The sequence below is a fragment of the Podarcis muralis genome, chromosome 8 (genome assembly GCF_964188315.1).
Source record: "Podarcis muralis chromosome 8, rPodMur119.hap1.1, whole genome shotgun sequence".
NCBI lineage: Eukaryota > Metazoa > Chordata > Lepidosauria > Squamata > Lacertidae > Podarcis > Podarcis muralis.
In genome coordinates, this window is record NC_135662.1 from 13,777,305 (window position 1) to 13,804,605 (window position 27,301).

General features: G+C 47.3%; 1 protein-coding gene across 11 annotated transcripts in view; it reads left to right on the forward strand.

The window, feature by feature from the left end:
* Positions 1–3,771: 3,771 nt before the first annotated feature.
* Positions 3,772–27,301, forward strand: part of MTSS1 (MTSS I-BAR domain containing 1) — a 164,341-nt gene continuing 140,811 nt past the window's right edge. For 4 of the 11 annotated variants that reach the window (XM_028736178.2, XM_028736172.2, XM_028736179.2 and 1 more), the window contains exon 1: positions 3,773–4,937. In XM_028736178.2, coding sequence (XP_028592011.2) covers positions 4,866–4,937 — 72 coding nt within the window. In that variant the 5' untranslated portion in view covers positions 3,773–4,865. Of the gene's footprint in view, positions 4,938–27,301 lie in introns of all 11 variants that reach the window. The other 7 variants (XM_028736180.2, XM_028736177.2, XM_028736182.2 and 4 more) reach the window with 4 other exon arrangements.

Sequence of the window (27,301 nt, forward strand, 5' to 3'; positions counted from 1 at the left end):
AATTTCAAACCAAGGCTGCAATCCTAGGAACACTACCGTTTTAAGTCAGCAGGATTTTCTGAGTAAATATGAAAAAGGACCAGACTGCGCAGTTGTGGACCTATGCGTGCTTTGTAAAATTCCTTTACTAGTTTACACAGTTTTTTTCAAGATACAGAATTCTTCCAGGGGTCTTCAACACTGCTTGAACAACAGCAACACAAATGCTGAAGTAAGTGCAGCAAAGTCTCCCAATTTCTGGCCAAGTGCACAGTTTAGAGTGGAAAAACATGCATTAGGTTTGGGGTCACCAACATTTATGGGTCATTTGCGCTGGCACCAATCACAAAATGGCTGTCTTGGGGAATGTGGCGTAACACAAAATGGCTGCTGTGGACAACTGCAGGAGAGGCAGAGGCAGTTCAGAGTCAAAAAATCATGAATTGCTGATTTTTGAGGGATATTTGCTGATATCTTTTTTGGGCACTATGTGAGGTATTGGCAGATGTGCTGGTGCCCAGGGGCACTATGTTGGCAACCCCTGAATTAGGCCACGAGGCATGCAAGATCATATGTTGCCTTGCTCAGATGCCCCCTCAGAAAACAGAGAGGATTGATAGCTCAGCGGCAGAATATTTGATTTCCATATAGAAAGTTCTAGGTTCAATCACTGGCATCTTCAGTTAGAAAGTTCCTGTAGCAGATGATGGACAAGACTTCTGCCTGGCACCTCAGAAGAGCATCAGCCAGTTAACATCCATTAAACTGGCAGGTTTTTGTGTTCTTACAGTCCACCTCCTTAGGCATCCAAGCCAGCGCGGCATAATGGTTAAAGAGTTGGACTAGGACCCGGGAGTTCAGGGTTTGAATCCCCACTCAGCCATGAAGCTGACTGGGTGACCTTGGACCAGTCACCATCTCTTAACCTAACCTACTTTACAAGATTGTTGTGAGGATGACACGGGGAGAAGGAGAACCATGTTACACCACCTCAAGATCTTTGGAAGATAGAGGTGGTTTCCAAAATAAAATAAATGTGGGTTTTGTGTGTGAACATAGGGTGGTATTGACTAAGTTGTATACCCTTTGAAATTAATGAGCATTACTAAGTTAGGCCCAAAGTATTGGAGCCTAATGAGAAGAGAAGACTCCCTGGAAAAGACCCTGATGTTGGGAAAGATGGAGGGCACAAGGAGAAGGGGACAACAGAAGACAAGATGGTTGGACAGTGTTCTTGAAGCTACCAGCATGCCTTTGACCAAACTGCGGGAGGCAGTGAAAGACAGGAGTGCCTGGCGTGCTCTGGTCCATGGGGTCACAAAGAGTCGGACATGACTAAACGACTAAACAACAAGAAGTTAGGCCCATTCATTTCAAGGTTTACTCTGAGAGGAACTTCGCTGAATACCATCTATATCCTTGTGCTACGTGTTCCTGAGCTACCGTGATTCACCTGGCAAAGGAACAACATTTCATGCAAAGGCAGTATTGTTTTTACGTCTATAATCTCCTTATTCTCTGCTCTAGGCACTTAGATGGCACCGATAAATTTCCTAATTCCCACACCTGGGCTTAATGAACTTGGGCAATAAATAATGAAGGCTGATTTCCCTCTGGGGCTGCTAAAACTTGGGAGCAAGGAGGACTTGCGAAACAAGGCCAGAGTCGCCAACTTTATTCACATGTGTGCATGACTCTCTACCTGCTGGGCCCGATCCATAAAATACTATTTTTGGCGTCAGCCAATCTCTAGATTCACCTGCGCACTGCAAATCTGGCACGACGTCAGTTCTTTGCAGAAGGTGGAACTGGGATTGCGTTGAATGAACCAAACAAAGCTCAGAAACTATGAAGATTGCACAACTCTATAGCAAAGTTGGATGCATTCCTGGATTTATACAACAGGTTGCACAGAATAGGAATTACATGTGCTTGTGTTTATTGGACAAGGGTAACACTCGAATAATTTAGATTTGTCTACACTGCACCCTTTTAATGCATTACTCTCCATAAATATACTCTCCAATATATCTGCCTACGTCCAGCTCATCATCCCCTTTTCTTTTATGCTAAGCACTTCTATATATCATACGTAAAGCAGGGGCAGACTTTGGCAATATGGCGCCCTGAGCAAGGATAAAATTTGCTCCCCCATATACAGTAATAAATTTCACCCCCTCAGGTCAGCACCTGGGGGGACGGGACCGCTTGCACCATCCTAAATCTGGTGCTGTGTAGAGGATTTGGATGTAGACGCGGGTGGCGCTGTGGGTTAAACCACAGAGCCTAGGACTTGCCGATCAGAAGGTTGGCAGTTTGAATCCCCGCGACGGGGTGAGCTCCCATTGCTCGGTCCCTGCTCCTGCCAACCTAGCTGTTCGAAAGCACATCAAAGTGCAAGTAGATAAATAGGTACTGCTCCGGCAAGAAGGTAAATGACATTTCTGTGCGCTGCTCTGGTTCGCCAGAAGCGGCTTAGTCATGCTGGCCACATGACCTGTAGGCCAGCTCGCTCGGCCAATAAAGTGAGATGAGCGCCGCAACCCCAGAGTCGGCCAAGACTGGACCTAATGGTCAGGGGTCCCTTTACCTTTTTACTTCCTACATAGGGAATATGAGAATACCAGACTATCTATTTATCTATATGTATACACACATCCCCTTCATGGATCACTGCCTTGTCTTGGCGAAGGGGCTTGAATAACTCAGAGAAACTATGAGCTATGCCATACAGGGCCACCCAAGATGGACAGGTCATAGCCGAGAGTTTAGACTAAATGTGATCCACCTGGAGAAGGAGCTGGCAAACCGCTCCAGTATTTTGCCAAGAAAACTCCATGGACATAAAAAAAGGAGAAGCTTTGAAAAGAAAGTGAGAGTTTCCAAGGCATGCTCTGGTTCATGGGGTCACGGAGAGTCGAAAACAACTGAGATGACTAAACAACAAGTACACACACATACACCAGACCCTCCAAGCGCCCGTATTTTCCAGGGACAGTACCAGATTTAAAGAAGCCATCCTGGTCTCTGATTTGATCATGGAATGTCTGGTTTTCTTAAGGACATCCCTATTTTCATCAGGGAAATGTTGGAGGGTAAGGAGTTATGGGCTGCCAAGCCAAGGAGATAAGTAGCTATACACCCTGAAGACATCTGAAGGCAGCCCTGTAAAGGGAAGCATTTTAATGTGTAATTTTTTATTCTGTTAAATATACATATATATGTTAGAAGCTGTCAGGATTGGCTGGGGCAACCCAGTCAGATAGATGGAGTATACAGAAAATATTTTTTTTTTTAAAAAATGTAATAGGTCATACCTATTTTCATTGGAGAAATGTTGGGTGGTATGCATACATACACATATGTAGTGTATGCCTCTGTTATGCTATGTTCATAGCTGCCAACTTCTCCCTTTTCTTGCGAGGAATCCTATTTGGAATAAGGGGATTTCCCTTTAAAAAAGGGAAACGTTGACAGCTATGGTTATGTTATATGTATATGTTAAGTCTAATTACCTGAAATATTTTCAAACGCTTTTTTATTGAGTTAATGAAAATCTGAGCGGGAAGCGTTTTTAAAAATACTATTTACAGTATTGCAGAAACTCCTTAGGAGGTTTGGCACTGCAGAGACGGGCCCCGGAGCTCCCACGGACCAGCGCGCGACCCTAAGGCGGCGCTAGAGAGGCAGCGAGAGAGCGCCTTAACCCTTCCCCGCCCGCTCCTTCCCCTCTTCGGCCAATCAGCGGCCGAGGCCCGGGCATTCTGCGCTCGTGACGCGCCTTCCCGGGGAAGCAAGGTTCCAAAGGCTCTGCGCTGAGGCTCGAGCCGCCGCTGGAGCGCGCGCCTGGGTGCAGCCTTGCCGCGGTGTGGGGAGCACGGCCAGGGGAGAGAGAGAGAGAGCCCGGTCGTCGTCGGAGGCAGGGAGGCTGGGTGGATTTTTATTTTTAATTTTTTTTGCAAGCCGAGGAATCGGCACGCGGCTAGGCATTTGGGGAGGGGAAGGGGGCTTTTCTTTGTTTTGATTCGCTAGCTGCCGCAGATTCCGACCTTTATTATTATTATTATTTGCGTTTAATCCAAAACGCAGCAGCAGCAGCAGCAGCTCTGGTGCCTGCGAATACGAGCGCCGGTGTTGCCTCTCTTTCCATTGATGCATTCAATGCAATAAATGGGCTTTTTTGTTTTTTAGGCGGGGTTGTTTAATTCTGAATTTCGCAGGGTTTTTGAACGGCGTTTACTTTCTTTTTTGAAAAGCAGATTTAGTGGTTTTCTTAAAAAACATTTTTCTTTTTGCTCTCTCCCCCCCCCCCCCGCAAAATCGGGTCTGCAGCTGTTCCAAGAGTACTTGCTTGCGAGGGAGGGGGTCTGTTGTCGGAGGCAGCTGAGTGAAGCCTCCTTTGCTGCAGCCGAGGCATTTTGCAAGCCGCCAGCTGCCCGGCTTTGCTCCTCTCCCCAGCCTCCATCGCGCAACCTACCTACTTGTTGTGTGGGGGGCATGAGCAAGAATGGAGAACGATGGACCTTGTTGCTATCTTTGTGTGCGGGGGATAGAGATGTCTTGATTTCGTCCAGCCGTGGGACTTTTTTCTCCAGGGCAGGGTTGCTATAGGCGCTGCAAGAGACAAACCGAATAACATTGGTGGGCAGCGCTAGAGAAAAGCTCAGAAGCGAAAGAGAAGCGGCTCTGCTGCTTTTGAGATTGAAGTCTTTATTTTTATTTTATTTTCAGAGAAATCTCTGATTTTGACTGCTCCCTCCCCGAAGGATAGGAATTGAAATAAGTAGGGGTGGGTCGCGTGTGTGCATTTTTATTTTTTATTTTGGGGGGGCTTGCGAAACCGCAGCAGTTTCTTCGGCGTCCTCCTTGATCCGGGCGAGGAAAAAATGGAGGCTGTGATCGAAAAGGAATGTAGCGCGCTCGGAGGACTCTTCCAGACCACCATCAGTGACATGAAGGTAAGGGAGACCCGAGCATTGGGGGCGCAAGGTGCAAAAACCACCCCCTACGGCCCCCCCCCAATAAAAGCCCCGCCACGTTTGACAAATCCCTCGCCTGAGCATTGCTGCTCCCTTGCATCGCATTCATTGCCACCTGCATTGAAAAACAGGGTGGTTGTGGAAGGGGAGCTTGCCTCCGCGAGGACACCCCCTTCCATGCAGATGGAGGAGCCCTGCCTAGTATTGACAGCATCCCCCCCCTTCCAAAAAACGAATTGCTGCTTGCTTTTACTATGGAGGCAGAAAAAACGCTCTGCAAGACGCTGAGCTGTGCATTGCTAGCCTCCCTTTCTGAGATTTCCCAGAGTCCCCTGGGAATTCTTCTAATTAAGACGAAATGGAACCATTTAATTACAATAATAACGCTGGAAAAGAGAGGGAGCCTCGCGCTGTGCGGAGCCCCAAACTGCGCAGCGGAAAGCCTCCCCAAGGTGGGGTTGAAATGCCAATGGGGAACATATGTGTATAGACTGTGATGATGATAAACTGGGAGCATTAATGCTCCCTTTGTTGAGTTCTGCACCTTCTCTCCAGCGCTGCGTCTTCTGAAGGCCCAAGGGAGGTTATCAAGCAGATATGGTTCACAGAACACCATGGTTTGCTGTTATTTATCCCTTCTGCTTGGAAAAGGAGAAAGAGGGTTTTACCTTTGAATATTGGGTGTTTGGGACAAACTGCAAAAAGGCCGTACCAGCTCAATGTCTCCTAATCTCCCAGAGGCATTTAGCAGCTGTTGGGAAACAAGAAACTAGATCAGGTGGATCTCGGTGTGATCCATTAAATGAGGCCCGAAGTTCAATAAGGCAGCCGTTTTCTGTACTTGGTGTTTCATATAGCTGTTTTGTGTATATAAAGCCTGGAGACTTTCAAACCGTCTTGTTATTTTTACACTAGTGGAAACAAGATTCTTAGCCTCTTAGCAGGCTGGTAAAGAAATATGCTGCCTTCTGCCACGAGGGCTGGCAAAGGAGGATTATATCTTTTCCATCTCTCCTCCGAGTCTGCTGACGGGAGGCAAGGGGTTGTGTTTTCTTTGTACCACTGGCAAGCAGTGTTCTGTTTTTTCTTGTAGCAAAGCTTATGGTCAAGATCTGTGTGTATAATATAAATTCCAAACTGGGAAGGGTTGTAACTCTGTGGTTTGAACGTGCACATTCTCTCTGGAAGGCGGCCCAGGTTCAATTCTCCGCTTCACAGGATCTCTTGGGTAGGGTGGCTGGAATGGATCTCATGTCTGTCCCTTTGCAGAGCTGCTGCCTGTCAGAATTGACACTGCTGGGCTAGATGGGCACTTGGGGAGCAGCCCTGTAGCCAGATCTTCCGGAATGAGCAGTTTATGATCCAGCAGATCTCTGGGTGAGCTGGGAGTGTCCTGGGGCAGCCAGCCTATGCCATGCGAACTCTTTAACTATCATATCAGCCAGAGATAAGCCCATGTGTCTCCCTCGTCGTGGTGGATCTGAAAAGGGGGCATTTGGACGGGGGGGGGGGGTTGCTGCGGGCAGGACCAGAGGGAGGACTTGGGTAGGATCCTACTGCTGCTCAGCTCAGTCATGTGGCCTGGCATGAGATAACCCAACAACAGGGTGGTGTACCTCAAAACACTGTCTTAAAAGCTTGTCTTAACCTCTGCCGTGCTTAGGCCAGCCATAGCCCCACCAAGTTTGGACCTGGTTTAACTTCACTCCAGCTTAATTTACGCCAGCCTGTTTTATGTCCGTGTTTGCGCTTGTCCCATGCTTCCTAGGCATGGATCTGAGAAGCTTTTCTCTTGCTCCACCACATTCCACGGGAAAACACGCCGTTTATCGCTGGATCGGAACAAGTGTAAATCAGGGGTTCTGCGGATTGACTTTCTTCCGATCCCAACAGCGGGTTTTCCCGGGGAATGCAGTGGGGTGAGAGGAAATCCTCTTGGACCCATGCCTAGGAGGCCTAGGACCAGCGGATGAAGATGTGGGATAAGCGGAAGTGTGGATGAGAGTTCAGTAAGATAGTTTTATGTGTGTGCCTGTGCATGATTGCGCCTATTCAGTGGAATATGACGCTCCCTTTGATGCACAAATCTCTGAGGCTCAAAGGATGGCTCACAACACTTTCTCCTCCAGTGTTTGAACCACTGGTCTCTGTTGTTGTTGTTGTTGACGCAAGTAATCTCTAGTCACTTCAGCCATGTTGGTGTCCATGTTGGTGGGCGAGGTTGTTCCTGGAGAAGATTGCAGCATTCTCTTTCAGAGGAGGGCAGAACATCTTTTTGAAATTCAGCTGGCGGTGGTGTTTTGTGCGCTCTCAGATACATATATGTACAAGAGGCGTCGCTGCATCTTTTAATAGCATGCAATTTCCCCATCCCCTTCCCTCCAAAGAAATGGGGAAGGAAGAGTACTTAAATCTGAAAGACTTGAGATTTGGGGAGTGGTAGGAGGCCACGAGGAACTGTCAGTGAAGGTTTGCTGAGTGGCGACTTAAGCCAATGGCTTGGGTTGAGGCTTGCTCCTTTGTTTCCTTAAAAAAATACAGTGGTACCTCGGGTTACATACGCTTCAGGTTACAGACTCTGCTAACCCAGAAATAGTGCCTCAGGTTAAGAACTTTGCTTCAGGATAAGAACAGAAATCGTGCTCCGGCGGCAGCAGGAGGCCCCATTTGCTAAAGTGGTGCTTCAGGTTAAGAACAGTTTCAGGTTAAGTACGGACCTCCGTAACGAATTACGTACTTAACCTGAAGTACCACTGTAATAGTCTGGTTCTTTTGGTTCTCCCCCCACAACCTGATCTCTGGATACAGTGGTACCTTGGGCTACAGATGCTTCAGGTTACATACGCTTCAGGTTACAGACTCCACTAACCCAGAAATATTACCTCAGGTTAAGAACTTTGCTTCAGGCTGAGAACAGAAATTGTGCAGCGGCAGCAAGAGGCCCCATTAGCTAAAGTGGTGCTTCAGGTTAAGAACAGTTTCAGGTTAAGAACAGACTTCCAGAACGAATTAAGTTCTTAACCCGAGGTACCACTGTATATTAAAAGTGAAGCTTGTTTAGATGTGGGTGTGAGGAGCGTTGTGCGTCAACTTTGTCATAATGAACTCTTTTGTGATGTGATTGGGTTCCCGATCTTCCTTTGCCGAGTCTCTCGGGAGGGAAGGAGCCAGGGGTCCGAAACAAAACCTGCAATCATTTTCATCAAGTCCACTTCAGCAGTGGGAATATTTTAGCAGATGTTTTCTTCCGCCAGATGGAATGTTGATGTGAATTGTTAGAAGCAGGGGCGGAGTGGGGAGGGGCGGGTGGCCTCTATCCTTCAGTTCTCTCCAACAGGAAGCAGATAAACCTTGAAAAACTGTGCCGGGCTGATACCTGCAGCTGAAAGAGTGCTCATCTGGAACACACCAAAGCTTTATGGGACCGCGCAAAGCTGTGGCTGTGTTTTAAAGGAAATGATCCTTCCTTTGGAGCAGCGGAAACAAGATTTTTTTTATAGTGAACACTGCAGAGCAACATGGTGGAAAAAGGAGTGGGGAATCCATCAATTTTGCATTTTACCTGGTTCAGTGAGCCAAAACTTTGCTGACAAATGCCAGAGGGAGGTGTGTTTTAAGCTGTTAACAGCGAACACAAAGAGGAGCGCTGTAGCATCTTAAAAGGCTAACAGATTTGTTGTGGCTTACGCCTTTGTGGCTTGGAGCTGGGGATTTGTCAATTTCATTTTCTTGGGAGTTCCTCATTTTTCACCTATTCAGTTCTCCACATTAGCGCATGTGTTTGCAGATATATATTTTTTCCAAGTGCTCATGAAAATGCACCAGCATTTTAGTGTGAATTTCTCTTGGTGTATGCAATTTTGCCAAATTCACTTATTTTTGCAGAGCAGTTTCCCCCAATACAGTGGTACCTCGGGTTACATACGCTTCAGGTTACAGACTCCGCTAACCCAGAAATAGTGCTTCAGGTTAAGAACTTTGCTTCAGGATGAGAACAGAAATCGTGCTCCGGCGGCGCGGCGGCAGCAGGAGGCCCCATAGGCTAAAGTGGTGCTTCAGGTTAAGAACAGTTTCAGGTTAAGTACGGACCTCTGGAACGAATTAAGTACTTAACCTGAGGTACCACTGTACTATGCATTTTCTATGGTGTTTTCACTAACGTATGCAGTTATAGGTACAATTTTCCCCAGGATTTGCATTTTTGTATGTTAAGGTAAAGGTAAAGGTACCCCTGCCCTTACGGGCCAGTCTTGACAGACTCTAGGGTTGTGCGCCCATCTCACTTAAGAGGCCGGGGGCCAGCGCTGTCCGGAGACACTTTCCGGGTCACGTGGCCAGTGTGACAAAGCTGCATCTGGCAAGCCAGCGCAGCACACAGAAACGCTGTTTACCTTCCCGCTTGTAAGCGGTCCCTATTTATCTACTTGCACCCGGAGGTGCTTTCGAACTGCTAGGTTGGCAGGCGCTGGGACCGAACGACGGAAGCGCACCCCGCCGCGGGGATTCGAACCGCCAACCTTTCGATCGGCAGGTCCTAGGCGCTGAGGCTTTAACCCACAGCGCCACCCGCGTCCCTTCCATTTTTGTATGTTACTTGTCTGGACAACAGCATTGCAGAATTCGGAGAAGTGAGAATTTTGAAGATTGCGTTTCTGTTTCCTTATTGTTCCAGAAAGTGCAAATTAGGTAGGTTCATCTTCACATGCAAATTTAACCAGGTTTCTCCTGCATCCATTCCTGGAGCCCACTTCACCAGATAACTGAACTTGTTTGACTCAACTTGCTGCATCCAAAGTCCGTGCCTGACCCCCTAAATGAAAGTTACTGCTGTTAATCAATGGCAGTTTAAGCTGTAATCCTTTGCATACATGAGAGTTGCCGTATTTTTTGCCCTATAGGACGCACCTAGATTTTGGGGGGGGGGGGAATAAAGGGGAAAAATTATTCCCCCCCCCAGGAGCTTCCCCCGACTCCAGCCCCCAGAACGGGAGCCAGAGCGATGCCGAATCTGTGCACAGCTTCGCCATCGCTCCCGGAGCTTGCGGGGCTGGGGGTGAGGGAAGCCTGAGCTTCCCCCGCCCCCAGCCCCCAGAACGGGTCCGAGAGCGATGGCGAAGCTGCGCGCAGCTTTGGCATTGCTCTGGGAGCTTGCCGGGCTGGGGGGATAGCTCCGACCCCTCTTGCTCTCCAGGCTTCAGCAAAAGCCTGCATTCGCCCCATAGGACGCACACACATTTCCCCTTCATTTTTGGAGGGGAAAAGTGCGTCCTATAGGGCGAAAAATACGGCAAGTGCTATTGAATTCAGCGGGGCTTCCTTCTAAGTAAATGTTTCACTAGACCGGGTTGATTTCACTTTTCATATAACAGGTTCTTTTTACAAAAACTTGCAAATAGGAGTATGTTTTGAACATGCATACAGATAGCTAGAGAGGGACGCGGGTGGCGCTGTGGGTTAAACCACAGAGCCTAGGACATGCCGATCAGAAGGTCGGCGGTTTGAATCCCCGCGACGGGGTGAGCTCCCGTTGCTTGGTCCCAGCTCCTGCCAACCTAGCAGTTCGAAAGCACATCAAAGTGCAAGTAGATAAATAGGCGGGAAGGTAAACGGCGTTTCTGTGCGCTGCTCTGGTTTGTCAGAAGCAGCTTAGTCATGCTGGCCACATGACCCGGAAGCTGTACACCGGCTCCCTCGGCCAATAAAGCGAGATGAGTGTCGCAACTCCAGAGTCGGTCACGAGTGGACCTAATGGTCAGGGATCCCTTTACCTTTACAGATAGCCAACCAGGGTAGTTTAAGCAAAATTATAAAAGTATCGCTAAGATTGCAGTCCCGTGTAGGCCAGCATAAACCCCATGAAAGCAGTGGGGACTAAATATCCTCAAAAATAGTGGACTTAAAACACCTGGAAACTTTCTTTGTGGAATGAAAGAAGCAAAAATGCATTCCACCCTAAGGGTCGAAGGAAGGCAACATAATCAAAAGATGCAGACTTTTAAAAAAGTTTTCTTAAAAATCCAGTATATAAACATTTTGTCTTATCGGTAGATAACTGGAGGAGTGGAGTTTAACTTGTAAAAAAACCATACCTGGGAAATACGCTTGAAATTGCTCTTGCAAATTCAACTTAAGGGAAGGTTTTAAAATCATTGCTATTGCTAGCACCCATATAAATATTTCCGTGTTTAGCAGATGTCCTGGAGGGAAGACCACGTGCTCCCGTTTTTATTTGCTGGCTTTTAAAGGAAGCTTAATTGGTTTTCTGCACCCTTGGACTGTGTGTACTCCTTTTTGATTATCTGGATTGTGGGCCTCCATCCAAAGCCGCAGCAAAGAGGTTTTCCTTCCCCCAAAGCACATCTACTTGGCTTGTGTTCCTGCAGTGGGGGGAGCAGGGGCGCTGTAGAGACATATGGGGCGTAGTTCTAAACGTGTTAAGAGAGTTTTGGTTTTGTGGGGACGAAGTTCCGGATGACGAATTTAGAAACCCCCAAATAAGTTACAGGATTACACGCCTGGGGTGTTGGCCGTGGGTGTATCTCCGACTTCTGGTTCAGCTGCAGGCTTTGAAGCAAGGGCAAATCCTATTGAACGGCCCGTCCTTTTTTTCCACGCTTCTTGGACACGGTTTTCAAATTGCTCCGGTTTATCCGCCACCTGTTTGCTTCTTGGGAAATAATGGGCAACTTTGCTTTTGTGCAATCGACGTTTCCAGGGCTTTGGGCAACCCATGTGTCAAGAGAGTCCCGAACAGCTTGAAATGCCCATTTGTTGCAATGGCATGTTAAGTCGGGACATTAAGGATCTCAAGATCCAAAAAAAAAGGGGGGGGGGCTTGGCGTTGTTAACCTGTCACTCCCAAGTGGGAACATTGATTTGCTAATCTCAGAAAACCCCTTGTGTTTTCCCAGATGCCGCTGCCCACCAGCTGTCCAAAGCATTGGCCTTCTGTGGCTGCTTTTGACGCTAAATCTTAAACGTCACCAAATTGCAATTTCAGCCATAAGCTAGGGTGGTGGTGGGTCTGCGTTCTGCACCTTAATTCCCTCCTCCCCTGAAATAGTGACATCTGTTGTTCTGTATGCAGGTGTGATATTAAAAGGGGTGGGGGGAGACAAAACCAAGGACCCCCCCCCAAGCCTTTCCCGGTCTGGTTCCCGTCTGCTGTTTTGGACTACAACTCCCATCAGCCCCCGTCAGTGTTAGCTGGGGCTGATGGGAGTTGTAGTCCAGAACGGCAGAAGGGAACCAGCCCGCCTTCAAACAAAGTCCGGAAGCCGTAGTTCTCCTTTTAATGGGCTCGGTATGATTTAAATGCAGTAGTCCTGTTCATTTTAAATTACAGTAGTACCTCGGGTTACATACGCTTCAGGTTACGTACACTTCAGGTTACAGACTCCGCTAACCCAGAAATAGTACCTCGGGTTAATAACTTTGCTTCAGGATGAGAACAGAAATCGTGCTCCGGCGGCGCGGCGGCAGCAGGAGGCCCCATTAGCTAAAGTGGTGCTTCAGGTTAAGAATAGTTTCTGGTTAAGTACAGACCTCCGAAACGAATTAAGTACTTAACCCGAGGTACCACTGTACAGTGGTACCTCTGGATACAAACGAGATCCGTTCCGGAGCTCCGTTCGCATCCAGAAGCAAACGTAACTAGTCTGCGCACGCACGCGTCGCTTTTCGCTGCTTCTGCGCATGTGCGTGATGTCATTTTGAGCGCCTGCGCATGTGCAGGCGGTGAAACCTGGAAGTAACCCGCTCCGTTACTTCCGGGTTGCCGCAGAGCGCAACTCGAATGCACTCAACATGAGGCATAGTCAACCCGAGGTATGACTGTAGAGGTTAGCTGTTTTTTCCTGGGGAGTCGTGATGGCTGCGCGTTCTCCTAGGCTCTGGGGCAGCTTTTTTTTACTTCCTTTATTTCATAAACATTTCTATACTGCTTGATTGTTAAAAAAACCCAACATCTCAAAGCGCACCATTGGATACCAGTTTTGGGGGAACAAGAGCAGGAGAGGGTCTATTGTCCTCATGCCAAAATTCCTTTCCCAGAGGAATTTTGTTGTGGAATCGGGATACTGGACTAGATAAGACCTTTCTTCTGATCCAGCAGGGCTGCTCTTTGGCCTGTTAATAATAATAATAATAATAATAATAATAATAATAATAATAATAAAGATAATTGAAATGTTAGTAGAAGTTCCTGGAGAATCCCAGCCCACAGGAAGCGAAGTTTCTGTAGATTGCGTCAAGGGTGGCGCATGACTGACGGATGTCCGTCAGGCTCCCTGGTGGGTCCATGCACAGGGAGTTGTGTGTGTGTGTGTGTGTGTGTGTGTGTGTGTGTGTGCGCGCGCGCTTATTTGTGAAATGGAGCAAAGAACTGTTCCTTTTTTCTTTTTGCAAAGTTGACATTGGCTCCGAGTAAGGAAAGCCCGTCACTTGCAAAAATCACTGAACAGGGGAAGTTAGCTGCTTGATGTGCTGTAACAATCCTTTTGTTTAGTGGGCGTTTTCCTTTCTCCCAAAGGATGTTTAAAGGGTGGAGAGATGATTTTAAGCTGAAGGTGTGGCTGCTAATCCAGGATAAGGCTCTGATAAGCATAGGTTTGCGAGCGTATTTTGTAAGGATGAATGAGCGAGGCAGAGAAAGCCACACTCCGCTTAATTGCGTGTGGGCGAAAGAGCAGTTCAAAAGTGTGTTGGCAACAAGTCATTTGCTTAAAACGATTTTGGGGGAGGACCCCAGGATTGTAGTAGTGCTGACTCCGTCCTGAGTGTTTGTGGCTTCATACTCGCTCTTAAATACTGTGGTACCTCGGAAGTCAAATGGAATCTGTTCTGGAACTCTGTTCGACTTCTAAAAGTTTCGAAACCAAGGTGTGGCTTCCAATTGGCTGCAAGAAGCTCCTGCAGCCAATTGGAAGCCACGGAAGCTGCGTCGGATGTTCGGGTTCCAAAGAATGTTTGCAAACTGGAACACTCACTTCTGAGTTTGCAGTGTTGGGGAGCCAAAATGTTTGACTTGCAAGGCGTTCGGGATCCAAGGTACAACTGTATTGTTCCTATCTAAAGATGCTTGCTAGGGACATGGGTGGCGCTGTGGGTTAAACCACAGAGCCTAGGACTTGCCGATCAGAAGGTTGGTGGTTCGAATCCCTGTGGGGTGGTGAGCTCCCGTTGCTCGGTCCCTGCTCCTGCCCACCTAGCAGTTCGAAAGCACGTCAAAGTGCAAGTAGATAAATAGGTACCGCTCTGGTGGGAAGGTAAACGGCATTGCCGTGCGCTGCTCTGGTTCACCAGAAGTGGCTTAGTCACTGTACGCCGTCCAATAAAGCGAGATGAGCGCGCAACCCCAGAGTCGGTCACGACTGGACCTAATGGTCAGGGGTCCCTTTACCTTTACCTTAAAGATGCTTGCAATTCTGGTGCATGTAGCTAGACCATATGGCTATTGAGAGAGGAGTGGGCCTGTAACAATGGAAGCGTGTTCCTCTCAGGGTTGGAGAGTTACAGCACCTGCTGTGGCTGTAGAGACCAATATGGGAGAGAGACATGTTTTGTTGCAGCTGGGGCAGATGAAGGCACCCGGAGTTGGCCACAGGCGAATCTTGTCCCAGAATTGGAACCTTTCAACCTTGATGAGTGGGTTTTTGTTTTCCTTGTACTGTACTGCTAACCGGCCTTTGCCCTTGCTGGTTGCAATGGTATGGAGCCTCTCTGTATTAGACCACCTCTTGCCAGTGCACAGCGAAATGTGAATCTTGCTCTTAGGTTGCCTCTGATCATTGAAAGTTTTCACGAATACTAAGTGCAACTAGAGCAAGTATTCTGCATGTGTATTTATCCACTTTGCAGTTCCTTCCTTTCCCCCCTCCTCTCTCTCTCTCTCCCTTCCACACGCTTTTTAAGTAGAAGATATTTTTGCCAGCGCATTGTGTTGAGCCCAAATGCAGCTGATTGTTCACTTGTTTGAAGACCAACTGGCCGTCTTTGCTCTGCTGTTTTTTGCCATTACAAACAGCTGCACTGTGTTCCTTCTCGGACTTGCAAAGAGGGGAGGTGGGGGAAGAAAGAAAGAAAGAAAAACCCCTCCTGATTTTTATCCTCTGATCTTGAGTGTTGATCTTGGAAACAATCAACCCAGCAGCTGTCAGCACATTGGGGTTTCTTTAAACCTATGGCAGGACTGTGTAAATGGGTAGCTATTTATAGATTTTAAAGCAGTTGCTCTGAAGGTGGGAGGCAGGCTCCCTAAGGAGGGGGAGACGGCTTCCAGCGGCTGATCTCCACCCCCCCACCCCATCACACACTCTTATTGGCCATTTGCTTGATCCAGGAGTGTTACCTAGTGTTCATCCTTAGAGGTATGGACCAGGGAGACAGCTGTTGGGGAACTTTTTACCCCTCTTTAAAGTTTTTGCTCTGATACCTTTGGAAAGTAAGGCTTAAAAGAATATGTCACCATGCTCCAGTCTCGGAGACAAGTCACAAAATCCTTTTGCTACCTGGCACATGAATTGAGCTGTGAGGTGCTGATGATCTGCAAAAGGGACAAAGGGAACAGGAAAGGCAGAGAACACAATAATCCATAGGTTTTCCCTGCTGGTTACCTGGAGGTCACCTTGACTGCAAGGAAAGTGGTTAACTGCAAGCCATTTTGTTTATTTTTCTCAACCAACGGCTTGCTGAGTCTCACATTGAATCTCTCTCTCTTCCTGGTGTCTCTCCTATCTGCTGCTGTTGTAGTACCTGCAGTTTTCCCTTTACCTGACCATGTCTGCTACTGCCCTGTTTCCAACCACCCTGTTTTCTTACGATGAAGCAGCTCTGTGAATCTCCTCCAGGTAGCCAGGTGTGTCCCCAACTGAGCTTACATGTGTCCAGCCACCAGAGTGCTGCCTTTTGATGGGACTTGTCATCCAAAACAGTTGGAGGCTGCCAGGGTCCCATCTGCACCATATGTTTACGATATACGATACCTTTATTGTCATTGTCCCATGCAGAACAATGAAATTGAAAAACTACATAAAACATTCAGAAACCCCTAAAAACTCTGAAACCCCATTTTAAAATACACTATACTATAGAGACCCCTTATGCTGCGTTTAGAACCAGAATTGCATTTGCGTAGAAACTTTCTCAGGCGGCTAGTCCTGGCCTTTATAACCCTATACCTTCTTCCAGAAGGCAGAAGCTGAAAGAGATCATTTCCAGGGTGCGTACTATCCTGCCCTATCTCTGCTGCTTTCTTATGGCACCTGACAGCATAGATAGTGCTCTAAACATCTATGGCTTCTTCCAAAGAATGCTGGGAAGTGTAGTTCATTAACAGCACTGAGGGTTGTTGAGAGACCAGTACAGTCATACCTCAAGTTAAATGTGCTTCGGGTTGAGCGCATTCGAGTTGCGCTCCGCGGCAACCCAGAAGTAACGGAGCGTGTTACTTCTGGGTTTTGCCACTCATGCATGCGCAGACGCTCAAAATTACATCATGCGCGGAAGCGGCAAAACGTGACCCGTGCACGCACAGACGCGATGACACATCTTGCGTTCTGTTCGGGATGCGAATGGGGCTCGGGAACGGATCCCGTTCGCATCCCGAGGTACCACTGTATTTCTCTCAAAGAACCACACTTCCAGAGTTGGGTTAACAGTCTGTCTCTCTTCCCAGGGAATTACGGGAAATCTAGCTCTGTGAGGGGAATCGGGGCCTCCTAACAATTTCCAGCACCCTTAGCAAACCACAGTTCCCAGGATTCTTTGCAGGAGACTGGCATGAGCATGCTTTAACTGTACAGTGCAGATTGGACCTCGGCTGGGCGAAGACGGCTGTGAAATTAGGGTGGAGGCCTTCTGCATCCCTGGAGCTGAGCTGTTGAGTTTGCTCAATATGGCTCGGCTCCTAGAACCAGTCAGGCCCTCAAGATGGCTTCATTGCAAGGGTCATGCAGGGCAACACTATGGGGAGATGGTGTAAAAAGAGGAGCAATACAGCAGGTTACCCGTTGCTTAGTAGCTGTGTACAAGAGTCTGACAGCAGACCTATGGAGCTGCCTTAGACCATTGGACATCATCAATATAGGACCTCCCTACTGCAAACTTGCAGGAGCAGACCCTGGTCTCATGCAGTGGTCTTTCTTGGCCCTGAAATCCTTTTTAACTGGAGATTTTGGGGGTTGCCTGCAGCTTTCCTTAGGTGGCGCATGTGCTGTGGGCCCTTGCATTTGCCACATGCTTACGCTCAGTGTCGCGAGAGCACATGGCATCAGAACTTAGGAGCCGTGGTGAGTGGCAGGTGTGCAGCACAGGTGGCAGATCAAGGGGTGGTCTGGCACGCCCAAGAATGAGAACCCAGAGCACGCATGACACAGCCTTGGAAAGTCACATTGTCATTCGGGCGCCTCTTTGGGCAGTGCTGTTTTAAAAGCTTTCCCCTCTTTCTAGTCAGGCGTGACGCCACAGGTATCGCAGAAAGGTTTTGCGTCGTCGTAGCTCAGCAGGAAATTTGTGCATCGCCGCGGAACAACATTACCAGCTGAGTCAACATTTAAGGACGAAATGTGTGTATAATTGTGCACTGAATACCATTTAATACAGAACATGCGTTCTTCAGTTCACTCATTCTTCAACTCATTTCTTAGGACGTGGTGCTTTGGAGTAATAAAACCAACAGTGCAAAATAGGCTTGTGTATAAAAAAAGAAATCCTATCTGTTAATTGCAAGTTGGCTGTTGCAAAACGATAGAAACATTTTGGGCATTTCACCAGTTGGAAAAGTGAACTGAGTGTTCAGATATTAATGAAATAATGGTCTAGCCATTTTAAAGTATTCACTTTATTGCTAGAACCACCCAGGATGTTGGCTTTCCTTGACTTTTCATTATTTAGGCTGCAGTCCTGTGCACACATACCGGGGGTGTAAGTTGCATTGAACACAGCAAGGTTTACTTCTGAGTTAATTATGTATAGAATTGCACCATTAGTGTCTTGCTCACAGCAGTATTCGGGTTTTTAAAATACCTCCAACTGTTTCTTTATGTTACTTTCACAGCCATTCCTTTTCTAGACCCGTCTAATCCCAACAGGAGCTTCACAGAGCAGACAACCAGATTACAGGGCAGAGAACTTCCTGGTTCCTGCTGCCAACAAAGAATTGGGCGCTCCTAGGACATGGCTATCGCAGCTGATGTCTGCTTTGTGTTCATGTTCTATGGTTGCCTTCCATTACAGCAGGTGGCTGGTGGGACAGGAGAGCTTTGCTGTGCTCCAAACTCCTTGCTAGCAAACGACACCACCATGAATTAAAAGCAGTGAGCGGGCACCTGCCTAGTGACTTTCTTGGCTGCAGTGGAACATCTGGCGATTCACTCATGGCCAGTTAATACAAAACTGTGAATGCAACTACCTTTTGGTCCACGTAAACTTGCCTTCAACTTGCCATTTGGAACCTGTACTTTGGGTCACTTGAGTGGTTGTCCCCACGACTGCTGCACTCGAAAAGTCTTCTCTTGGACATAGGAGGGTTCCATGTGAGATTTGATTCTCAAAGAAGGTCACAAGCAGTTCCTCCAGAGCAGCGGTCCTCAACCTGTGGGTCCCCAGATGTTGTTGGACTACAACTCCCATCATCCCTGAGCTCTGGCCTTGCTAGCTAGGGGTGATGGGAGTTGTAGTTCAAAATCTGGGGACCCACAGGTTGAGAAAGGCTGCTCCAGAGCCACAGCCCAGTGTACAACCCACTGCTTGGTATACAGAAGGTCCGGAGTTCAATTGCTGGTGTCTCCAGGTTGGGCTGGGTCTCTGCCTGACACCTTGGAGAGCTTCTCCCTGCCAGAGTCGTCATTTCTGAGCTAGGTGGATCATTGGTCTGACTCAGTTTAATGCCGTTCCTTGTGTTCTTTTTTTGGGGGGGTAATTTTTAGGTGATGCACTCTTCCCTGAGATTGTCCTAGTTGGCCGTGGTATCTTTATTTACACCCAACCTTTCTTCCAGCATGGAACTCTTGGTGGTATACACCAGGCAATTTCTTACCCAGACACTGACTAAACTCACACTTGCTTAGCAAGGTAGCTGCATTGTATATCCCTCAGACCATGGCTTATGCCGTCCGTTGGCAAGGTTAAGTGGAAAGGATGCACCTTGGATTTTTTGAAAACAGGTGTTTAATGAGTATAGTTGGGGTTGGGACATCAGAAATGACTTTCTCATAGCTCTTGCATCCAGTAGAACCTAGGTACAGTGGTACCTCAGGTTAAATACTTAATTTGTTCCGGAGGTCCATTCTTAACCTGAAACTGTTCTTAACCTGAAGCACCACTTTAGCTAATGGGGCCTCCTGCTGCTCCTGCAAGATTTCTGTTCTCATCCTGAAGCAAAGTTCTTAACCCAAGGTACTATTTCTGGGTTAGCGGCGTCTGTAACCTGAAGCATATGTAACCCGAGGTACCACTGTACTTGAGCTGAAATTCAAATTTATTTCAGGCACGCAACCCTGTGCATGTTTACTCAGAAGCAACTGTGCTCAGTGGGGCTTATTCCGAACATTAAGAATACAGCTTAAATTTAGGATCTGAATCTTTCTCAAATTACTCTCTGTGTGTTTTCAGCTCTGCTTATCTCCCTGGAAAAGGCAGGTGCGATTTTCGCATTGAACTGCTCATCCGAGAGAAAGGAACATAGTGTTTTGCAAGGGTTGTGGGTTGTGTGCTCAGAGGTGCAGATCTTTCTACAGATTGGGCAGGGGAACGCTGTGGCGTTTGCCCTTTGTAGCTGTGGACCTCTGGCTTGCCAACTGGCCTTTCCCCTTATCGACTGAAATGTTTGTGCAACAGATGTCACTCTGGTTCAGTGAACCATCCTGTTGGCCACTGGAGCGGAGCATACCCTGACATGTCACTGGTCAAGGTTCCTTCTTAGGACATCATTCAGGTTATTCTGCTGATGGGCCCACGAGTTTCAGTTTTGTGCAGCAGAATTTCGAATCTGATCAGTGCGCTTGGGCAATACAGCTGGAAATTGAATCATGGAAGTTTGGCTGCAGATAACAAATGAATGCCCCAAAAGGGTATGTGCGAAGAGTGAGGATGGTACAGAGAGAAGCACTGCTAATTAGCCAGATCGTAACGATCTAGGCTTGTGCCCTTTGGTTACTTGCCTGACTTGGAGGATTCAAAGTCAAAAAATAAATAAACTCCCTGGATTTGATCACATGCATGCCAGTGAAGACCTTGTATGCTGTAGTCCATATGGGTGTGAATGGAACCACATGCACTTCTTAAAAGGGGGTTCACAGCCATAAATGGTGCTGTTTCGCAGGATGCACATTCATTGAGATGATAAAAATATGTTGATATTGCAGCTGCTGCAGAGAGTTAGCCAGCTGAGGGTGGAGTCTCAGTCTCTTTCCTCCTTCGGTTGTGTACCACCTGCTAGCTTTGCTGCGAGGGTGTGATGCTCTGTTGACAACCCAATGGGACAGAGGAGTCTTAGTAGACCACAGGCTTAACACAAGTCCACAGTGCGATACGGCAGCTAATAAAAGCTAATGCTATTCTAGGCTGCATCAACAGAAGTATAGTGTCCAGAGTAATAGTCCCACTGTGTTCTGCCTTGGTCAAACCACACCTGGAATACTGTGTCCAGTTCTGGACCCAACAATTTAAGGGTGTTAAAAAGCTTGAACGTGTGCAGAGGAAGGCAACCAAGATAAGGAGACCAAAGGGTTGGAAACCAAGTCTTATTTGGGTTGGGTGTTGGGTATGTTTAACCTGGAGAAGAGGAGTTATGATAGCCATCTTCAAATATCACTTGGAAGATGGAGCAAGCTGTTTTCTCTTGCTCTAGAGCAGGGGTGTCAAACTCAAATTTATCGGGGGCCGCATCAGCAGTTTGGTCACCCTCAAAGGGCCGGTTGTATCTGTAAGACTTTACATGAATGCATGTAAAGTGGAGGTTTCCTGTGTAGAACGGCCGGCGCTGCTAGAGGGCAGACGTTCTCTGGCTTGTAGGCTGCTGCGCATGTGCTGAAGAGGCGGCTTTCTTGTATATATAAAAAAAAGCGAGAATAAAAGGTGAAGGCCGGCGGCGGCTACACGGGCCACATGACGAGGTCTGGCGGGCCGGATTCGGCCCACGGGCCTTGTGTTTGACACCCGTGCTCTAGAGGCTAGGACCCTGAACCAGTGGCTCCAAGTTATAAGTAAGGAGATTCTGACTGAACATCAGGAAGCACTTATGGATAGTAAGAGCTGTTTGATAGTGGAATGGTCTCCCTTGGGAGGTTGTGGACTCTCCTCTGGAGGTTTTTAAGCAGAGGTTGGATGGCCATCTGTCATGGATGCTTTAGTTGAGATGCCAGCATTGCTGGGGGTTGGGGTGAAAGACATTTGGGGTCCCTTCCAACTTTTAAGATTCTATGAACTCTGTATGGGCCCTGTGTTTGTGTGTGTATATGTTTCTCTATTTTTTTTTTTAATATTTTTTATTGGTTTTACAACATTTTTTAAAACAATACAAACAAACAAACATGAATAATTTCATCTCCTTTTTTTCATAAACCTCACTTCTCCGACTCCCCCAGACCTCCCCTTTCTACATCCCAATTTCCAAACTTATTTCAGCAAATCCTAAGTTTAATTTTAATAAATTTATCCCTTATTGTTCTTTTCTTTAACTTAATCTTATGTCACTGTAATCTCCTTTTCTTACTTGAACCTCAACATTTTAACATTCATTAATTTTATAATATTTCTTTAAATAAGCTTTAAATTTCTTCCAATCCTCCTCCGCCGTCTCCTTCCCCTGTTCACGGATTCTGTCAGTCATTTCTGCCAGTGTCATATAGTCTATCACCTTCATCTGCCATTCTTCCAGAGTAGGTAAATCTTGGGTCTTCCAGTACTTTGCGATGAGTATTCTTGCTGCTGTAGTAGCATACATGAAAAAAGTTCTGTCTTTCTTCGACACCAATTGGCCAACAATGCCCAAAAGAAAGGCCTCTGGTTTCTTAGGGAAGGTACATTTAAGTACCTTTTTTATTTCATTATATATTGTTTCCCAGAAAGCCTTAATCTTCGGGCACGTCCACCAAAAGTGGTAGAAAGTACCTTCAGTTTCTTTACACTTCCAACACTTATTGTCAGGCAAATGATATATTTTTGCTAGCTTGACTGGGGTCATGTACCACCTATAAATCATTTTCATAATATTTTCCTTTAAGACATTACATGCCGTAAATTTTATACCGGTAGTCCACAACCATTCCCAGTCAGCAAACATGATATTATGACCAATATCCTGTGCCCACTTAATCATAACTGATTTAACTGTTTCATCTTGTGTATTCCATTTCAGCAACAAGTTATACATTCTTGACAAATTCTTAACATTAGGTTCTAACAGTTCTGTTTCTAACTTTGATTTCTCCACCTGGAAGCCAATTTTCCTGTCTTGTTTATAAAGGTAAAGGTACCCCTGCCCGTACGGGCCAGTCTTGACAGACTCTAGGGTTGTGTGCCCATCTCACTTAAGAGGCCGGGGGCCAGCGCTGTCCGAAGACACTTCCGGGTCACGTGGCCAGCGTGACAAGCTGCATCTGGCGAGCCAGCGCAGCACACGGAACGCCGTTTACCTTCCCACCAGTAAGCGGTCCCTATTTATCTACTTGCACCTGGGGGTGCTTTCGAACTGCTAGGTTGGCAGGCGCTGGGACCAAGCAACGGGAGCGCACCCCACCGCGGGGATTCGAACCGCCGACCTTTCGATCGGCAAGCCCTAGTCGCTGAGGCTTTAACCCACAGCGCCACCCGCGTCTTGTTTATACATCTCCATTATTTGATAATAATGGAGCCAGTCTCATACTTTTGTTTTTAGTTTTTCATGACTCTGTAATTTCAATTGATCCCCTTCCTGTTCCAAAATTTCCCAATATTTTGGCCACCTGGCCTCCATATTGAGTTTTTTCACCGCTTTGGCTTCCAAAGGTGACAACCACCTTGGAGTTTTATTCTCCAACAGATCTTTATACCTAGTCCAAACATTAAACAGTGCTTTTCTAACAATATGATTTTTAAAGGCCTTATGCACTTTAACCTTGTCATACCATAAATATGCATGCCAACCAAATGCATTAGTGTATATGTTTCTCTAAGGGAGGCACATAAAAAACTTTGTTCAATGAAGGTAACCAGATAGACAGGAAATCTGAGTAGGACTGAATGAATTGCTGTTTTGTTTGGATTCTCTGTTATAAGAGGTGGGGTAGAGGCTGGGAGGGAAGTCTCTCGCGACTTGCATACTTCATTGGCATTGCAAAATCATCAAGAGTTGACAGATCTCTTGCTGAGCCTGGAGCTTTCTTGGACCAGTTTCACGATCACCTAAATGTGATTGGTCTTTGACAAAATGGTGTCTGTTTTAATAGGACCCCGGGCTGGCGTCTCTTGGGAAGTGTGGAGTGATGCAAATTGCCCCAGAGCACTCTATAAGTGGTTTACAAAAAGAACGAAACAATAAAATTATTAGTCTAAAAAAACCCAGGGGAAAACAAGTATTAAAAACATTCAGCAAAAGGTAAGCTAAAATAGGCTAAAAAAACCCAGATCAAAAATGCAATTCGGCGTTCTGCGTGTTTCGGTAGGCTGTGAGGCAGTGTGGTGTAGTGGTTAGAGTGTCGGACTAGGACCTGGGAGAATAGGGTTCAAATCCTCATTCATGAAGCTCATTGGGTGACCTTGGAGTCAGTCACCATCTCTTGGCCTATAGCCTACCTCACAGGGTTCTTGTGAGGATAAAACGTGGAGGTGGTAAAGGGTCCATTCCACTTTGCACTCCTTTGAGGAAAGGTTCGAGGTAAATGAAATAATAAAAATATAATAATGGTGGCAGGGAGTTTTGAATTGTGGTTGCTGCCTGTCACACTAAAAGATAGATTTTTTTTTAAAGTGCAGAATGAGTGTTAAAAGCGATCCCTCTTGCTGTTCTGGCTTCTGAGATTTAGAATATTTTTTTTCTTGTTTTCCTCCTCCAAAAACTAGATGCGTCGTGTGTCTGGTGCGTCTTATAGAGCGAAAAATACGGTAACTGGTTGATAATCCCATACAGGCCTCTCTCTTTCTTTGTGTAAAAGACTGTACTAAGGGTCCTTTCCATATGGTTTTCAAACTTGGAGGTGACATTCTCACCAGTAGACTAATTAGCGCAAAGGTGACAAAAGCACAGCTTCAGCTAGCCAAAATTAAATTAAACATTGGGACACACTGCTGCTGGGGCAGTTTGTGCAGTCACAGCGAGTACCAGAAAGCAGCGTCTGGGTGCTCTTGACAAAACGAGCACATTTAATTCCGACTTAAAATGACATGTCTGTACAGGGCAGTGTTCAGCTGCTGCACCCCATCAGTGCAGAGATCTCTGCTTGCACAGTACAAATTTTCCCTCTCTTCCTTCTCCACCCTGTGCGTATCCCACGCCTTCTGCGAATCTGCTCCGGGGGGTTGGGAGAACCCCTAAAAACAGAGGGGGGTGCAGGGCGGGATGAGAAGGGAAGAGTGTTCCATTGCATAAGTGGGAAATACCATATTTTTCGCTCTATAAGACACACCAGACCACAAGACGCACCTAGTTTTTGGAGGAGGAAAACAAGAAGAAAAAAAATCCTGACTCCCAGAAGCCAGAACAGCAAGAGGGATCGCTGCGCAGTGAAAGCAGCAATCCCTCTTGCTGTTCTGGCTTCTGAGATAGCTGCGCAGCCTGCATTTGCTCCATAAGACGCACACACATTTCCTCTTACTTTTTAGGAGGGAAAAAGTGAGTCTTATAGAGCAAAAAATACGCTACTTGCGCCGATGGAATGAGAGACTTGGTGCTACGTTGAAACCCACCCATGATATCAGCCTTCCATCTTAAAATGCTCTTTCTCAGACAGGTGAACTAAGGCTTTAGCCTACACACTCCTTACCTGGGAGCAAATCCTATTGAACTGAAATGGGGGTTGCATATGAGTAGACACTTTCTGATGGTGAGAGCTCCTTGAACTGTGGAATGGACTCCCTTGGGAGATGGTCAGCTCTCCTTCCTGGGGGTTGGGATGTTGAAGAAGAGGTTGGATGGCCAATCTGTCAGGGATGCTTTAGTTGAGATTCCTGCATTGCAGGGGGTCGGACTTGTTGATCCTTGCGGTCCCTTCCAACTCCGCGTTTCTGTGCACACGATTGCACTGTAACGCATCTTCAGAGCAGCAGCCGGGTTTTGTTTTTACATTTCAAAGTACAGTCATACCTCGGGTTACAGACGCTTCGGGTTGCGTGATTTCGGGTTGCGCACCGCGCTGAACCCGGAAGTACCGGAACGGGTTACTACTGGGTTTCGGCTCATGTGCAGAAGCACTAAATTGCACTTTGCACATGCGCAGAACTGCCAAATCGCAACCCACGCGTGTGCCTCCTGCACGGATTACGTTCACAACTCGAACGTCCACTGTATCTAATACTTCGCTTTCCTACAAAATATTGGCTCCCGAAGCAGCTTAAAAATACCAGCTGCCTGCGTTGCACCCAGAGGTGGGAGGGAGAATCCTACCTGCCTCTTATGCTGCCTTTCTCAGCGATGGCAAAAGGGATTTAAAAAATAAGAATTGCTTGCTATGCTCAGTCTGGGTTGCCTTGCCTTGCATTTGGCAGCGTGATTTCCCCAAGCCGAGATGGATCACGTCATCGGCAGTAGCCCTGCATTTGAGTGCATGCATGAGAGCATTTGAATGATGATACATCTCTGCTTCACAAGCTGGGATTTGAATGAGTCTTTTGCCTGTGCATGCACATGTGCGAGTCAGCAAGCCAACCAGGAAATCTTCAGGTAACTCTAGTTCCTGTTCCATCCAAACCAGGAAGCTATGGTTAGCAGGCTTTGCAAGAAGCCAGGGTAGTGTTCCTAAGCCGTTCATCATATTTTTTTGCAGTTCAGTTCTCTTTCGTCCAAAGTTTACAGAAGACTTCCTGGTGGATTTGCCCCTTTGCGTAAAGGTGCCAAAGACTGGCACCTTTAAGCAGGGAGCGCATAATCTGCATGTGTGATGCTGCCACAGCGGTGGGCAATGTGCGGCCCTCTGCATAAGTTTACATGGCTCTTGGCTTCTTTGGTTCTGCCCATTTAGGATCCTGGCCCTGCCCTCCACTGGTTTCAACCTTGCCTTGCGATTGGCTGAGCAGGCCTGGTTAAGTTTGGGGGCCTGGGGAATCACCCCATGTAGGCTGCCTTGGTTTTCATGACGGAAGAAAGGAAACAAATAAAGCGAAATAGCTGCGGCCTTCAACAAATTACCCTCGAGGGAAGGTGGCCCTCAACCGAAAATCTCCCCCCTGTCCTGAACTATATAGCCAATGTTATGAAAATCTTGGCCTATACAAATGGACTGAAACTACTTTATTGCCCTTTGTATGTACAATGGTACCTCTGGTTGTGAACGGGATCCGTTCTGGAGGCCCATTCGCAACATGAAAGGAACACAACCCACAGCGGAGCGTCTGCGCACGCGAGGGTTGCGATTCGCTGCTTCTGCACATGCGCGTGATGTCATTTTGCACGTCTGCGCATGCGCGAGTGGCAAAACCCGGAAGTAACCCTTTCCGGTACCTCTGGTTGCCGTGGGACGCAACCTGAAGAAATGTAACATGAGGTATTTGAGCTCTCTCATGGAAAATTCCATGGCTGAAATGATACCTGTTAATCAGTAACTGTTATTTATGTTGTTGAGAAATCGGCTACTTTTCCATTCCAGCCAGTCAAGAGTTTTTTATGCTGCTTGGAAGTTTTTATTTTAAAAACTGTCATCACCTGGTGACTTATTTCTCCCATTTGACCAACCTGAATCAACGCAGGGTGCAGTGTTAGAAATTAGCCAGGCGCGGTTTGCTGCTAGCATGGGTGCAGTTGCAGCTACATGGAGATGTCTGGGTGCAGGGTTGGCGACCGCAGTTTAAAAACCTCCGCCTTAGTAAAGTTAAAGGGACCCCTGACCGTTAGGTCCAGTCATGACCGACTCTGGGGTTGCGGCACTCATCTCGCTTTATTGGCCGAGGGAGCCGGCGTACAGCTGCCTTAAAAAGGTAAAGGTACCCCTGCCCATACGGGCCAGTCTTGACAGACTCTAGGGTTGTGCGCCCATCTCACTCAAGAGGCCGGGGGCCAGTGCTGTCCGGAGACACTTCCGGGTCACGTGGCCAGCATGACATCGCTGCTCTGGCGAGCCAGAGCCGCACACGGAAACGGCGTTTACCTTCCCGCTAGTAAGCGGTCCCTATTTATCTACTTGCACCCGGGGGTGCTTTCGAACTGCTAGGTTGGC